This window comes from Tupaia chinensis, unplaced genomic scaffold (genome assembly GCF_000334495.1).
Source record: "Tupaia chinensis unplaced genomic scaffold, TupChi_1.0 Scaffold000528_1, whole genome shotgun sequence".
NCBI lineage: Eukaryota > Metazoa > Chordata > Mammalia > Scandentia > Tupaiidae > Tupaia > Tupaia belangeri.
Window position 1 is genome coordinate 746218 of NW_006160041.1, and position 15569 is coordinate 761786.

General features: G+C 44.8%; 1 protein-coding gene across 3 annotated transcripts in view; it reads left to right on the plus strand.

The window, feature by feature from the left end:
• Positions 1-15569, plus strand: part of IFT43 (intraflagellar transport 43) — a 103865-nt gene that overhangs the window by 62514 nt on the left and 25782 nt on the right. For all 3 annotated transcript variants that reach the window (XM_006157056.2, XM_014591080.2, XM_014591079.2), the window contains 2 exons: positions 10117-10149; positions 11082-11128. In XM_006157056.2, coding sequence (XP_006157118.1) covers positions 10117-10149; positions 11082-11128 — 80 coding nt within the window. The remainder of the gene's footprint in view (positions 1-10116; positions 10150-11081; positions 11129-15569) is intronic.

Sequence of the window (15569 nt, forward strand, 5' to 3'; positions counted from 1 at the left end):
TGGGGGAGTGTGGGGGGGGGGGGGGGGGGATAGCATAAAGGAATGGCGGGCTAGGGCCTGGCAGTGGGCTTGCCTCTGAGAATGAGCATATATGCATCAAACCAAGGAGGAAAATCAAGAATAGGTCAGAGAGAAACTGGAATGAAAACCAGGAGGGGACAGGTTGAGCGCTGAGCCGAAGGACTGGGCTTTAAATGAAAGTCACACTAGTAAGACAACCCTTAGACTTAAGTCCTACCTGAGAGGCTGATGTTTGATGAACATGGCAGCTCTATGACAGTTTTTGGCAGCTTGAAAAGAGCCACACAGGGATGACCATGAGTTCTCCTTTGCCAAGTCTTTGGCCAGGTCAGGCACACTGGTCTCTGAAGGAGGAAGCCTATGTGTCCTTATCTTAGCACCCATCTCATCACTGTCCTTATCCTGTCACCCATCTCCACACAGTGGGAGGTGAGGGAGGATATTTACTCTCGTGTCCAGAGTTAAAACTTACTCTGCAAAGTGGCTAAAGCAATCAGCAAGTGATGGAGTAGCTCTTAAAAAGAAATCTGGCATTTAATTAACTTTTCAAAGTGCTGGTTCAGCAACCTCTGTGTTTTACATTTTGAATATTGAGCAAGCATCTCTAATCAGATCTGAGTTGCTTCCGGGCCTACCATGGTGGAGAGCACCTGCTAAGTTTTTACAGACACAGGGATTTCAAGGTAGCTAACCCAGGATCACTCGGGAGCAGAGGCTTCACTCCACGGACCATTCAGGTCCCTTGCTATTTCTCCCTCCCCTCAGCCTTTAGGTCAAGTCCATGTTCATTAACACTTCTGTTATAAGAACACCAGCAACTCAGAAGGAGAAGACAGATAGGTCTCAGCTTTGCTGCCTAGCAACTGGAGTGTTCTGCCTACTATCTGACATAAGGTCTAGCGCAGCGATTCTCATATATGCGACTAAGTCCTGTTTCTAGAAATGACTACTTCAGACCCAGGGATAGGCTGGCACATGCAGTTTGAAAAAGCTTCCTGGATGAGATTCTGTTGTGCATTACTAGTGGAGAACTACCTTTTTTTTTTTTAAGTTTATTTTTACTCGTGAGAGAGGGAGTGCATGCACAGAGAGAGGGAAAGTGGCTCCCAGGACAGGGTCTCCTTACTCCTCAGTCCCTTCTCCCAGCCCTCCAGCTCATCAGGATCTTGGGTGTGTGCACTTGGCATGTTTTCAGGTCAACTCAAGATCGGAACCTGCAGTTGGCCATGTGGCTTCCGGCACTACAGTTCATTCATTTCACCACTGCCTGTACCCCCAAAACTAGGCCAAAACTGCCCCCAAACTGGGCCAGTTTAGAGGATTCTCTCTGCCTTTCAATTCTCTGTCTCTACCATCTACCAATAGTGCTTCCGTAAGTAGGGCAAGTTAAGAGCAGATTCTCTGCACAGTAGGTTCAAACAGATGCCGCTGCCCTAGGAGTTTGGAAAATCAGCCGGTACCTGCTTCTGCACAGGCTTTGGGCCTGTGTATTTGGAATCTAGCATGAGAGTCGAGAGACAGGAAATCCAGCAGCAACCTCATCACTAACTAGCTCCGTGATTTGGGTGAAGCACCCAACCACAGTGCCCAGGTGCCTGGTGTATAAAATGGTGTTACCGAAACCTGCTTTACCTCTGTTCTGGAGCTCAAGTGAGAGAGCTGAGATTTTATTTATTGCAAAGTAAATTCCCACTTTAAGGGGCCAGACAGTGACTTAGCAATAAAACATGACACTGAGAGGCTGGCACGTACGGGAAGGTTCTAGGTTCAAACCTCCTGAGGCATATGTGTGCCAGTGATCTAGGGCAGGCTGAGGCAAGGGTTGGGCCATGGTGCAAGATCCTGTTGGGCGTGCCGTCTCTTTGTTTTTCTCTTTCTCTCTCCCACTCATGGAAGAAGTAAATAAATAAATAACGGTTTCACAGGCTTCTTTTGCCAGCCTGGTCTCCATCGGCATTTCATGCTAGTGCAATGACACAGAGCCCAGTTCAAGGACAAGGAGCTCCAGGTCATAACCCGTTGGTCTATCATGACATCACTTTAGGAGATCAACTTCAGCTTTCTCTAATCTTCTTTCCCTTTCTCTTTCCTTTTTGATTCAAATAGCTTACTATAAAAAAGAAGGGGCATGGTAGGCTTTGCAGCCCACTGGTTATGACTGACCGTGGTTTGAATCCCAGTCCCGACAGCTTGAAAAGCATGTCAGGTACATGCGTGTGTGTGCATGCTGAAAATCCCAACAGGATGGAGAAGAGGAGGAGAAGGGATTGTAGCATGACCATGCCCCACTGAGAGGTGCTTTCTCCCTCTCCTCTCTCTGGTAAGTGCATATGCCTTGTGGCAGTTACTTTTTTTAAAAAAAGGGAAAGAAGAGGGTACTATAAACAGTAAGGATAAGTGTGATGTAAGCCATACCCCGTCACAATGTAGAATGTATTTTTAAATTATTGGTAACAGGTTAAAGACAAACAGGGAAATGAACAACTTAAAATACAGAGTTCTATCACAGCCCACCAGGGTAGATAGCGAGAATAGGGTTTAGAGTTAGAGTCCTGCCTTTTCTACAAACCGCGAGGACAGAGACTAAGGAAAGAACCGTGGGCAGTGGGTCATCTCGTCCTCACAGACACACTTCTTACCAGTTTCTACGGTGACCAGGCCATCGAAGAGGCCTGCTGTCTGCAGAGCTGCAGTCAGCAGGGCCCTGGGCCACTCGTCTGTTCTACGTTCACTGCCCACAGGCCTCTTTCCCCAGAAGGAGCTGTTGGGGGGTTCGTGAACCTGACAGTGATCATAAAATGCTATTGGGTTGTCAGGAAAGTCATGATGTGTTTTCCTATGCAAAAATACGTCATGACTTTCCTGTTGACCTAATAGTAAGACAATCTTTTTTTAATTCTTATTTTTTATATACATTCAATCACTATACATTATTTGTCTTGTAAAGATAATTTATCCAACATGAAAGCAAGAACATCTGGGACCAGCAGTTAGCGTAATGGCTATGTTGCTGGACTCCTATGTAGTTGACCGCGGTTCACGTCCCGGACCCGGTGGCTTAAACTCGCGCCAGGCACGTGTGCATGTGTGCCCAAGATCCCGAGAGGAGAATGGAGGAGAAGGGATTGCGGTGTGGCCATGCCCCCTAGGGGGTGATTTCTCGCTTTCTGTCTCTCTGTCTCTGTCTGTCTGGCGAGCGCACATGCCCTATAGCAAAAACCTCTCCAAAAAAAAAGAAAGAACATCTTACACCGATAGGACACTCTTACTACCCTGCAAAGACAAGTAGCCTGTTATTCACCTTGCATATGTGGTCCTGAGATATATATGTGAATTATTTGCATATTCACAATTCCACAATTCCATAAGGAAATTCTCTCATCCAGTTCTCCTAAAACATGCTTTTCACTTATTCTTCCTTTTGTATTCTCACTTTTAAATAAAAGTTCATTTATTTATATCTTATGCAAGTGAGAGACAGTGCGAAAACAGCTCCAATGGGGTCTTTTTTTTTTCTTTTTGAGAGGTTTTTCGCTGTAGGTATGCACACCAGAAAGACAGAGACTTAGAAAGCAAGAAATCACACACACACCCCCCCCCGGGAGGGGATGGCCACACCGCAGTCTTTTCTCCTCCATTCTCCTCTCGGGATCTTGGGCACGCATGCACACGCGCCCGGTATGAGTTTTAAGCCACTGGGTCCAGGACGCAAACCACGGTCGACTACGTGTGAGTCCAACGTCATAGCCATTACGGTAACTGCTGGTTCCCTCCAATGGGGTCTTAAAAAAACTATTTATTTAATTTTATTTGTTATGATTTCTTTTTAAAAAATTATTTATTTATCTTTTTTTTTTTTTTTTAATTTGACCAGAGAGAGAGTAAGAGAGAGGGAAAGTGAGAAAGCAAGTTGCCAGGTGGTGGACTCAAACTGCAGTCAGCCATGTGGGAGTCTAGAACCTTTAACCATGATGCCAACTACTGGCCCCAATATTATTTTTAAATTTGCTATAGGGCATGTGTGCTCACCAGAGGCAGAGAGAGAGAGAGAGAGAGAGAAAGGAAGCCATCAGGTTTAGGACTTGAACCATGTGAGAGTTCAGTGCCTTAACCACCACACCACCTGCTGGCCCTCCAATAGGATCCTTTTTTTTTTTTTTTTTTGAGGGGTTTTTTTTTTGCTATAGGGAGTGTGCGCTCACCAGACAGACAGAGACAGAGAGACAGAAACCGAGAAATCACCCCCCAGAGGGGATGGCCACACCGCAATCCCTTCTCCTCCATTTTCCTCTCAGGATCTTGGGCACGCACGCACATATACCCGGCGTGAATTTTAAGCCACTGGGTCCGGGACGCGAACTGCAGTCGACTATATGAGAGTCCATCGACATAGCTGTTACGCTAACTGCTGGTCCCTCCAATAGGATCTTAACGCTGCAACCCACCCCAGCCTCAACCAGCCCCAGGTAATGGGCAAATGTGGCATACTCAGGGAGGTTTCTTCCCATGTGTGATTGCCTCACAGAGTTGCATTTTACCTCTGAACCACCATCTGGCTCATGCCCTCTCATTCTTCATAACTGTCTAGCTGTAGGAAGTCCTTCATGGACCCTCACCCCTGTAAGAAAACCAGCACTGCAGCTTCAGTGCCTGAGACCTAGAGCTGCCCGCTCCCACCCCCCCATGCCCGGGAGCACTAGAGCCATGCAGAACTCCGGCTCATCTAACGCAGGACCAGTGTTGGCAGACTTCTTATTTAAAGCCAGACATTTGGATTTTTGTACCTAATCTTTCTGTGTTGGCAATGGATTCATACTAATATACAAAAAATAAACACACAGTGTGGTCTAGACCACACCCGCCCACAGTGCTCCATCCTACCAGGCTTTCTGCCTCCTAGAGGCCACCCCAGCACCTGCCCTGCTCTTTCTGTCAGAGAGAGAGAGAGAGATTGAGAACACACCACCTGAGGGCATCCCTGCCACCTATCCTCGAGGACTCCATTTCCATCTTTCTCCTTCCTCTGTGGGGAGAAATGAGTGGGGGAAAGTCCGTGGGCTCCCCCTAGAGTGAGAGAGAGCAGGATGGGGCCTCAGCAGCAATTAAGTTGAATATTAAACTCCTCCTGGTTTTGGATGTTGAGTGGATAAATAGCAATTAACCAGCCTCCCCCCAAAGATTAGCATTCTCCTGATTGCGTCCTTCAGACAAAATCACCTCTGCTTTTGCCATGCACATTGCTTAGGAGGGGAAGGATTTGGTCATCACCCAGGAGGGTAATCAGATGAGCGTGCCTCCTATGTGCAGGACAAGGCCTGACCCAGTCTCCCTGGCCTCCTTCATCCCTGTTTCCATCCAAGCATCTCTACCCCTGGTGATATATTAGTGAAGTCATTCGGACAGTGGGTGTGTAGGGCTTAACTTCGTGAGGACAATGAGAAGTAGGGTCCTAGGGAATGGCATGAACTGGAGAAAGAGCCCTCTGTCCTCCCATGCAAACAGGAGGTGGCTTTGGCAGCCATTGAGTCATTTCGGACTCATCATTTCATACTCCTTTGACTTAGAACAGACATTGACACCTGTGTCATCCGGCAACACCAGGTGGTGATGCCCTGGGCCTCCTGTTGCCGTTTGCCTGTGGTCTTTGTCCACTCCCTTCTGTCCCACCTGCTCTGCTACTCCTAGGCTCAGTCTCCTCACTCCACTCTTAAGAGTCAACAGCTGTAGCCTGGGAGATCCTCCAGAGTGATTACACCCTATTCTTCCAACTCTGTCTACCCATTCTCTTCTCCTTCCTGACTCCATTCATCCTTCTTCCTTTTTTTTAATGTTACAGTTGATGGGGCCAGCAGGTGGCCTAGTGGTTAAGGTGCTGGATTCCCACGTGGCCACTGCTAGTCCTAGACCTAGCAGCTTGAAAATCATGCCTGGTGCGTACACACGCATGCCCAAAATCTGAGGAGAATGGAAGAGAAGAGACTGTAGTGTGGCCACCCCCCCTTGGGCGTGATTTCTCACTTTCCCTCTCACTGTCTCTTTCTCTCTCTCTCTCTCTCTCTCTCTCTCTCCCTCTCTCCAGCAAGCCCATGCGCCCTATGTCAAAAACCTTTAAAAAAAAAATGCAGTTCATGTACAGTTGTCCCTTCTTTTCTATGGGAGATATTTTCCAAGACCCCTAGTGGTTACAGGTACTACTGAACCCTTTCTGTATTGTATTTTTTTCCTGTGTGTACATACCTGTGATAAGGCCTAATTTATAAATTAGGCACAGTAAGAATTTAACAGTAACTAATACTAAAATAGAACCGTTGTAACAACTCTGTTGTAATAAAAGTTATATGAGTGATAGGGTCACTTTCTCTCAAATTATCTTACTGTACTGTAGTCAAACCATGGCTGACCGAGTAACTAAAACCAGTATAAATGTTATAGAAAGCAATCTGTTTAAACTTGGGCTTTATTTGTTTTTATTTTTTAAATTGACAACAAGTTAATTTAGGATTATACTTTGCCTCTTGAAGGATCGCTGCTTGGCGCCTATGCTCCTTGCCTTACTGGCAAGGCTTGGGGGCCCATACTGTCAAGGTCCTTCCGTCTCATGCATCCTGTCTCCAGGCCTTTATGGCATTGCCGTCTCCCTCTGACCCTGCTCATCATAGTGCTAGATTTCTTACTTTAAAAAATCATTAAAGGGCCAGCAGATGGCATGATGGTTATGTCGCTGGACTCCCACATAGTCAATTATGGTTCGAGTCCCAGGCCCAGCTGCTTGAAACTCACGCCAGGTGTGAGTGCCCAAAATCCCAAGAAGAGAATGGAAGAGAAGGGATTGCAGCATGGCCATTTCCCTGGGAGGTGATTTCTTGCTTTCTGTCTCTCTGTTTCTCTCTGTCTCTCCAGCAAATGCATGTGCTCTATAGCAAAACTATCTCAGTAAAACAAATAATAGTAATTTTAAAATTAACAAACAAAAAATACCTCAGGCCGTCCAGTGGTGTGGTATTTAAGGTGGCTGGATCCTACTTGGAGAAGGGATTACAGCATGGCCACCCCCCATGGGGATGTTTTCTCACTTTCCCTCTGTCCTTCTCCCTCTGTCTCTCTCGGGTGAGTGCACCCTATAGCAAATTAAAAACAAAAACAAAATAACTCTATAATTTTGGAAATGTTCAGACATGCAGAAATGTAATCACCATATACCTAGCACCCAAATTTAGCCATCCTCATTGTTTCGCCAATCTTACACAGAGGCTTTGGATCAGTGCTTCTCCCTGTGTCCATAGCGCCCTCTTTAGATTAGAACGAGTTGGAGATGGGTGTAAAATGCATATTCCTGGATATCCCCAACCCCAGACCAGCTGATGCAGGAATCTCTCACCTCCAGGCCCAGTAATCTGCATATCTTACAGGCCTCCCAGATGGTCTGCACACACTGCACACCAAAGTGGGAGGCCCAGGCCTTCCTTATATGCATGTGTGTCAGCCAGGCCTCCTGTTCTCATGGAATGTCTTCCGGGGCACATCTCACCCAACGTCACTCACAGAGTCTCCTGGCTCTGCATGTGGAGGACACAGAACAGTTCCTGAGCCTGGGGCCAACCGTGTGGTCTAGTGGTTAAGGGAGCTGACTCCCATACGGCCAACTGCGTAGACATGCCAGGCATGCCTCTGAGAGTGTGTGTGTGTGTGTGTGTGTGTGTGTGTATGTATGTGTGTATGCGCATGAACGCACGTGTGCCTCAAAACCCAACAGAAAGGAAATGGAAGAGAAAGGATTGTAGTGTGACCACACACTGTTAGGGAGTACTTCCTCCTCCTTCTACCTGCCTCTCTCTGTCTCCCTTTCTAGTGAGCATACACATCTTGCAAGCAAAAAAAAAAAAAAAAAAAAAATTTCTTGTGCAAACTCCATAAAAGTTATTTATTTATTTATTTATTCATTCATTCATTTTAATTTGACTAACGAGGGACAGAGAGAGAGAGAGTGAGAAAGCACGCTGCCAGGTCCAGGACTCGAACTGCAGTTGGAAGTCTAATGCCCTTAACCACCCACCACACCACCTGCTGGTCTCTAAAAATTTTTTATTTTTAAATATCAAAAGTACAGTTTACCCATGCAATTATTACAAGTTTACTAGTTAACATTGCATATTACATTTTTTGACATTTTGATGGTTATTTATTTATTTTGCATTTAATCACTGTACATCTTTATAGAATACAAAATGAATTTTCCCATCATGAATACATTGTGTATCAGTGCAATCAAAGATACTACCATATACATTATCATAATGAGATAACTTTCGGGACCAGCAGTTAGTGTAATGGCTATGTCGCTGGACTCCCATGTAGTCGACTGCTGTTCGCGTCCTGGACCCGCTGGCTTAAAACTCACGCCGGGTGCGTGTGCGTGCATGCCCAAGATCCCGAGAGGAGAATGGAGGAGAAGGGATTGCGGCATGGCTATCCCCCCTGGGGGGTGATTTCTTGCTTTCTATCTCTCTGTCTCTGTCTGTCTGGCAAGCACATGCGCCCTATAGCAAAAAACCTCTCCAAAAAAAAAAAAAGTAAAAAATAATGAGATAACTTTCCATTTTTGTGTTCACTAAATGATTTTGCTGCTTTTTTCCCCTCCCTACCATCACCCATTTTTTAAAAAAAATTTTTTAAAGAATTATTTTATTTAACTTTATTTATCTATTTATTTTAATTTGACCAGAGAGGGACAGAGCGAGAGCAAGAGAGAGAGAGAGGAAGAGAGGGAAAACTAGAAAGCAAGCCCGCCAGGTCAGCCATGTGGGAGTCCAGCACCCCTGACCACCAGGCCCCCTGTCAGCCCTTAACATTTTTTTAAAAAATTTAAAAGTAGGGACCAGCAGTTAGTGTAATGGCTATGTCACTGGACTCCCACGTAGTCGACCATGGTTCATGTCCCGGACCCGGTGGCTTAAAACTCACGCCGGGCATGTGTGCGTGCGTGCCCAAGATCCCGAGAGGAGAATGGAGGAGAAGGGATTGTGGTGTGGCCATACCCCCCTGGGGGGTGATTTCTCGCTTTCTGTCTCTCTGTCTCTCTGTCTCTCTCTCTCTGCCTGGTTAGCGCACGCAGGGAAAACCTCTTAAAATTTTTTTTTTTTTAAGTAGCAGTTCTTGAACCTGTAGCCTGAACCGCCTGGCCAGTGCATCTCTTTTTGTTCCTGGGAAGCTATGCATGCACCCAGCTGTGCCAGATAAAGCCCAGGGCCTCAGCCCTAAGAAAGTGCTCTGTGGGGCCTGCAGGTAGTGTGATTAAGGGCGCTGGACTCCCAAGGGACTGCAGTTCTCTCTCTGGTCGAATTAAAATGAAGTTCAATAAAATAATTCTTTTTAAAAAGGTCTCTGTTAATTGGTCAGTTAATTGTTGAAAGAAAGGAGGGCACCACGTCCTCTATGTCCATTTGAGTTCTCCCCTGTCCCCTCCCTCCAGTGTTTTGCCATAGGGCACGTGGAGAGAAACAGAGAGACAGTGAGAATCACCTCGCAGGGGTAGAGGGCTGGAAGGAGGCACCATGGCATGACCAGACCCGAGGGTGCCTCACTCTTTCTTTCTCTCGTTCATGCTTTCTATCATGAATAAAGAAGAAGAAATTTGGGGGGGGGAAGGAAGGAGTGATTTCCAGATAAAGACGGCTGTAAAGGCAGGGCTGACTCATTCTCCTCTTAGGATTGGGCACACACACACACACACACACACACACACACACACACGGCATGATTTTCAAGTTTCTGCATCTGGGACTTGAACCATGGTTGGCCATGTGGGAATCCAGTGTCTTAACTACCATGCCGACCTACTGGCCCCTCCATTTAGGCATTAAACTTCTTGCTCAACCTGCCCTTAAACTTAATCATTTAATTCAGGGTTACTCTGAAATAAGACTGTAAGGTACTACAGTGTCTGCAATTCTCTCCTGCTGCTAACAGGGCTTGGTATACGAAGAGGAACCGACAAAGTGCTTAGGATGTACACTTTTGGAATCTTTTTCCCAAGACACTATATCAAAGCATGAGTCTTCGTGGTTTTTTTAACCCTTATCTTTTTTTTTTTTTCAGGTTAGGAAAGAAGGCTTCTGAAGAAATAGAAGAGTATGTTTCCTGTATTTTTATGGTATCTATGGTGACCTTTGTCAATAGCAATCTGGGTGGTCATCTGTTCAGTCTACGCTGAATACACGTTAAAAACTAAGCATGAATCTGGCTGTGGTCTGAGGCTGGAATTATGCATGCAGAACTAAAGGTTAGGTTAATGCACTTCCTTACCCGAGGCTCTGAACTCCGTTATCGAGGCCCAAGTCCTATCTGCCACCACGTGATTTTGGAATTAAGCTCCCGGCTTCAGGATGCTGACCCATGCCTTTTCTTTATTGATCTGGGTGGGCAGAAGCAGTATCAGCTTTCTGAGGTGAGCCTCCAAAAGAAGGAGGGAGGAAGGTGTGGAGGGAGGGAAGAAGGAGAGATAGGTGTTAGACTGGCTCTTGGTGCAGCAATAATACACTGCTCAAGAGAAGCCAAATCCCACATGGCAGCTGCAGTTCAAGTCCCCTGCCTGCTCAGCGTGAAGCATCGCCCCTGTGTTCAAAGTCTGACAGGCTGCAGGACTGGAAGGAGGCACCATGGCATGACCAGACCCGAGGGTGCTTCTCTCTGTCTCTGTCATGTAAGCTGTCTATCATGAATAAAGAATAAGAAATGAAAAATAAAATAAACAGGAGGGAAGATTTCCAGGTAAAGGTTACAGTACAGGCAGGGCTAATCCGTTGCACACCTCTGGGGATGGGAGAAGCATTCGTGTCTGTTGCTGTCCTGTTCAGCAGCATACTATAAGCTGTGCACCCATACGCCACAGACCCTGTGCCTAATTGGATTTTTACCACATTAACAGAGAAAGGTGGGTACAGGGACATTTTCATGTAGGAGGAAAAAAATTGATACAATAAAAATTGGGACTGTTCTTTTCTGCATCTGAAACTCATTTTCTGTTCTTTTTCTTTCTTTCTTTCTTTTCTTTTGGGGAGCAGTCATCGCCTCAGACAGCAGAGCCTGGATGGATCAGATGACGGGGGAGGTAAGATGCCCTTGGAAGAAGTCAAAAGGGCATTCAGAGAGGCCCCAGAAACCCCGGAGCAGTTCTTGGGCTGCAGCTAAGGCACCGTTGGCGGCAGCTTTCTGAAGATGCTCGCGGCGGTCTCATCACACTGACACACACATTGCGGTGCATTGCTCAGGGCTGCTGCCTCTCAGTGGCTTTTCCTCTTTCTGTACTCAGTAACCTGCTTATCCCTCAGAACTCAGCTGCAAAATGTTTTCTCTTCCCATGCCACTTCCTCTCTGACTCAGACTTTCTCTCTCTCTCTACTCCCACAACCTCCTCTGCAATCCTTCACTGTCATAACAATAGCTAATATTTATTAGGTATTATTATTACATACATTAAAGCACTTCTTCTCACCACAACCCTAAGAGATAATACTGTTATTATCCCCATTTTATAGTTGCAGAAACTGAGGCTCAGAGAGGTCAAGTTAGTTGTCCAATGTCACAGAGCTACTCAGTGACTAGAGCCAGGGTATGAGTAGTTAGGATATATCATGCATTACCTCTTGGTTGGTTTGCTTTTCCTTGATGACCTTATTTATCTTTGCATCTCCAGGGCATGATGGGTAATAGTTAGTTAATGTCTGAGTATATAAATGAGGACTGAAAAGGTTACCAGCCATGGCACAGTGGAAGCCTATGTTCAACTCAAAAGAAAGATGACGTTGGTGTATATCTTTAAAAAGAAACCTACTGAAGGGGTGTTTCTATTTATATGTAAATTACTAAAGCCCTTTATTTTTAACCCACATACTTACTGTTTTCACCCTTCATATTCCTTTGTGTAGATCCTGCTTTCTCTCTGGTATCAGTTTCCTTCAGCCTAAAGGACTTTATTTATTAGTCTTTGTAGAGCAAGTCCTCTGGCAAAAATTTCCTTTGCCTTGTCTGTCTAAAAATGTCTATACTTTTTTACCAGATACAGAATTCAAAGTTGACAATTCATTTTCTTAAGTTCTTTAAATATTTATTTCATTGCCTTTTGGCCTGCATTGTTTCTTTCTCATTTTTTTTTAAAGGTTTTTGACATAGAGCACATGTGCTCTCCAGAGAGAGAGACAAAGAGATATCGTGAGAGGAAAAGTGAGATATCACTCCCTCCAGGGGAATGGCTGTGTCTTAATTCCTTCTCTTCCATTTTCGTCTCGGGATTATCGGCAAGCATGCATATATACCCGGTGTGATTTTCAAGCTGCCAGGTCCAGGACTCGAACCACAGGCAGCAATGTGGTAGTCCAGTGCCTTAACCTGATTATCCCTAGCCTGCATTGTTTCTGATAAGAAGTAGGTAGTCATTCTTGTCTTTGTTCTCTGGTGTGTAATGTATCTCCGCCCCCTACCCCAGCTGCTTTTAATGTATCTTTTCTTTACCAGTTATTTTCAGCAGTGTGATTATGATGTACCTAGGTGTGAGTTTGTGTGTGTGTGTGTGTGTATTCTATTTAAACTTCTTGAGCTTGAGTGAGTTTTCTTCAAATGCAGAAAAAATTAACCATTGTTTCTTTCAAGACACTTCTTCCTTCTCACTCCCTCGGCATTTCCATTTGCAGATATGTATGTCCACGGAGGTCTCTGAGACCTGATGGTTTTGTTGTTTCGTCTCTTTTTTTCCTCAGTGCTTCTATTTGGGACGTTTCTATTGCTATGCAATTGGTCTTTCCTTCTGTTAATACAATGGCCAGTCTGCTGTTAAGCCCATCTGGTGAATTGGCTATTTCAGATACTGTGTTTTTCAGCTTTAGAAGCTCAACTTGTTTCTTTTTGAAGTTATCTTCTACTTTTCTCCTTGTTCTGTTTATGTTTTCCTTTATCATTTATAGTAGCTGCTTTCAAATTCTTTTGCTTCTAATTCTAGCATCTCATCTTTTCTAGATCTGTTTCTTTTGATTATTTTTTTTCTGGTTGCAAATTGTATTTTTCTGGGCCAGCTGGTGGCATGGTGGTTAAGGCGGCTGAATCCCATTTGGCCGACTGAGTTGTTCAAGTCCTGGACCTGGTGGCTTAAGAAACTGACTGCACACGTGTGCATGTCCAAAATCCTGAGGGGAGAATGGAGAAGGGATTGCAGCATAGCCACCTCCTTAGGAGGTTGCTTTCTCACTTTTCCCTCTCTCTCTCTCTAGGAAGCTCACGCACCCTGGTAGCAAACAAACAAAAAGTCCTATTTTTCAGTCTCTTCACATGGTTAGCAGTTTTTATTATTAGATACTACACATTGTGAATGTTATATTGAGTTTCTAGGTCTTGTTTTCCTTTAAAGATTGATAAATATTTGTTTTGGTAGGAAGTTAATATAATTCGTTGATCAACTTGATCATTTTGAGAATGGTTTTAAAGCTAATTTGGTCGATTAACAGTCTCTCTACCCTGGCTGGTGGAGCCAAGCCTCTTCCAAATTTGTATAAGCTCTGGGGATTGTTCAGCTCACACCTTCCCAGTTGTAATTCTCTGCCTGGCCTTCTAGAGCTGTACCCTGCAAAGGCACAGCTCAGCATTCAGTCGGTCTATAGATTTCTCAGGCCCTGCCTCTGCACAGCTCCCCAGTCCCTAAGCTCCCCTAAACTTCAGTCTCTTTCCTCAAGTCAGTGAAACCTTTATGCTTTTTAGGGTTCCTCTTTGCTATACCAGAGACTAGGAAGTCTCTCTGTACAGAAAGCCAGGGTGGGCATAGGGCTTACTTCATCTGTTTCCTTTCCCTTGGGAATTGAAGTCTTCTACCACCTGTTGTCTAAAATTTGAAAAGAGTGTTGTCATAGTTTGGGGAACCCCCTCCAGTTTTTTGTTTTTTTACAACTGGAGAACAGGTCTAATACTGGCTACTCTCTCATGGCTGGGAATGGAGTCCCAAAGCTGCCTTCAGCATTTTTGTATGTAACTGTACATAAAAAGAGAATTAAATGTGTAACACTTGGGCGATTATCTGGTGATCACAACTTTGGGGTGAGGTCAAACAGGACATTTATTAAATATTCTGGGATGGTGGTTAATGCACAAATCAGAAACTGGAGCATGGGCCCAGAAATCTGTACTGATTTAAATAAGTTCCCTAGATGAGTATTTGACATGCTAAAGTTTGACAACCTTGTAGCACCTCCGACGCCGGGACTGAAGGCTGGGAGGAACAGGAGGGAACAGGAGTCTTCTCTTTTCCCTGCTTTTTTGTGTCTTTTATTGACAAATACATTTCTTTTTTTTTTTTTTTTTTTTTTTTAGATCTTCTTAGTGCTACTCCTAAACTAACTCCTTTTAGCTTCTAGATTTTTTCCACCAACTAATAATTCCCAATGACCTTATTAAATAAAATATCTCACTTTTTTTTTTTTTTTTAGTTTTTGCCACAGGGTAAGTGTGCTCATTGGAAAGAGACAGAGAGACAAAAGAGACAGAGTGAGGGATAGTGAGAAATCCCTCCTTGGGGGAATGGCCATGTTTTAATCCCTTCTCTTTCATTCTCCTCTTGGGATTTCAGGTATGTACACACATGTACCCAGTATATGTGTATTTTTTTAAGAGAGTTATTTTATTTTAGCTTTTTTTCTTTTACTTATTTTAATTTGACCAGAGAGGGACAGAGTGAGAGAGAGAGAGAAAAGGAAAGTGAGAAAGCAAGCCGTCTGGTGTGGGACTTGAGCTGTGGTCAGCAATGTGGGAGTTCAGTGCCCTTAACCACTAGGCTACTTGCCAGCCCCCCCCCCCCAGTATATTTTTTCAAGCCACTGGGTCCTGGACTCAAACTGTGGAGGTGGCCATGTGGGATCCGGCACCTTAACTACCACTCCACCTGCTGGCCAGTAGCTCGCATTTCTTTTCTCAAAGTCTGTTTTCCCCAGCCCATACATGGGATGGCTTCTGCCACTGCTAAACTGGCAGCTCCATGATGGTGACTCCTGGCCACACTATCGGTCAGGTGATAGGACAGCAGTAATGCAACTGGACCCACATAAGAAGGTCCTGGGTTCTCATCCTGGGACTTCACTCTACATACCTGGTGCATGTGCACATGCCCATGATCTCGACTGGCTGAGATGGGGAGCGGATCATGGCATGAAGACCCTGTAGAAGGAGTGCCAGTCATTCTGTCTCTATTTCCCACTCTCTCACAGAAGAAAGAGAATTTCTTTTTAAAAAAAGAAATTGAAGCTTAGAGACTGTACAAAATAGCAAGACTCAAAGAGAACTTCTGGTCTTTCTGACTCCCAAGAGATTATGCTGCTCTTGTACTTCAGTGCCTGCCAGCATCACTGCCGTCCTTATTTCTTGCCTACACTGACCATATGCCAGCTACTGGGCCGAGTGTTCTACATTTTGTCTCATTTAATTCTCAGAAACAAATCTCTAGGAATGTTTTTTAATCTATTGAGATTTGTATAAAATATTATAAAATGAACTTTACCTTTTCTAAAAAAAAAAAA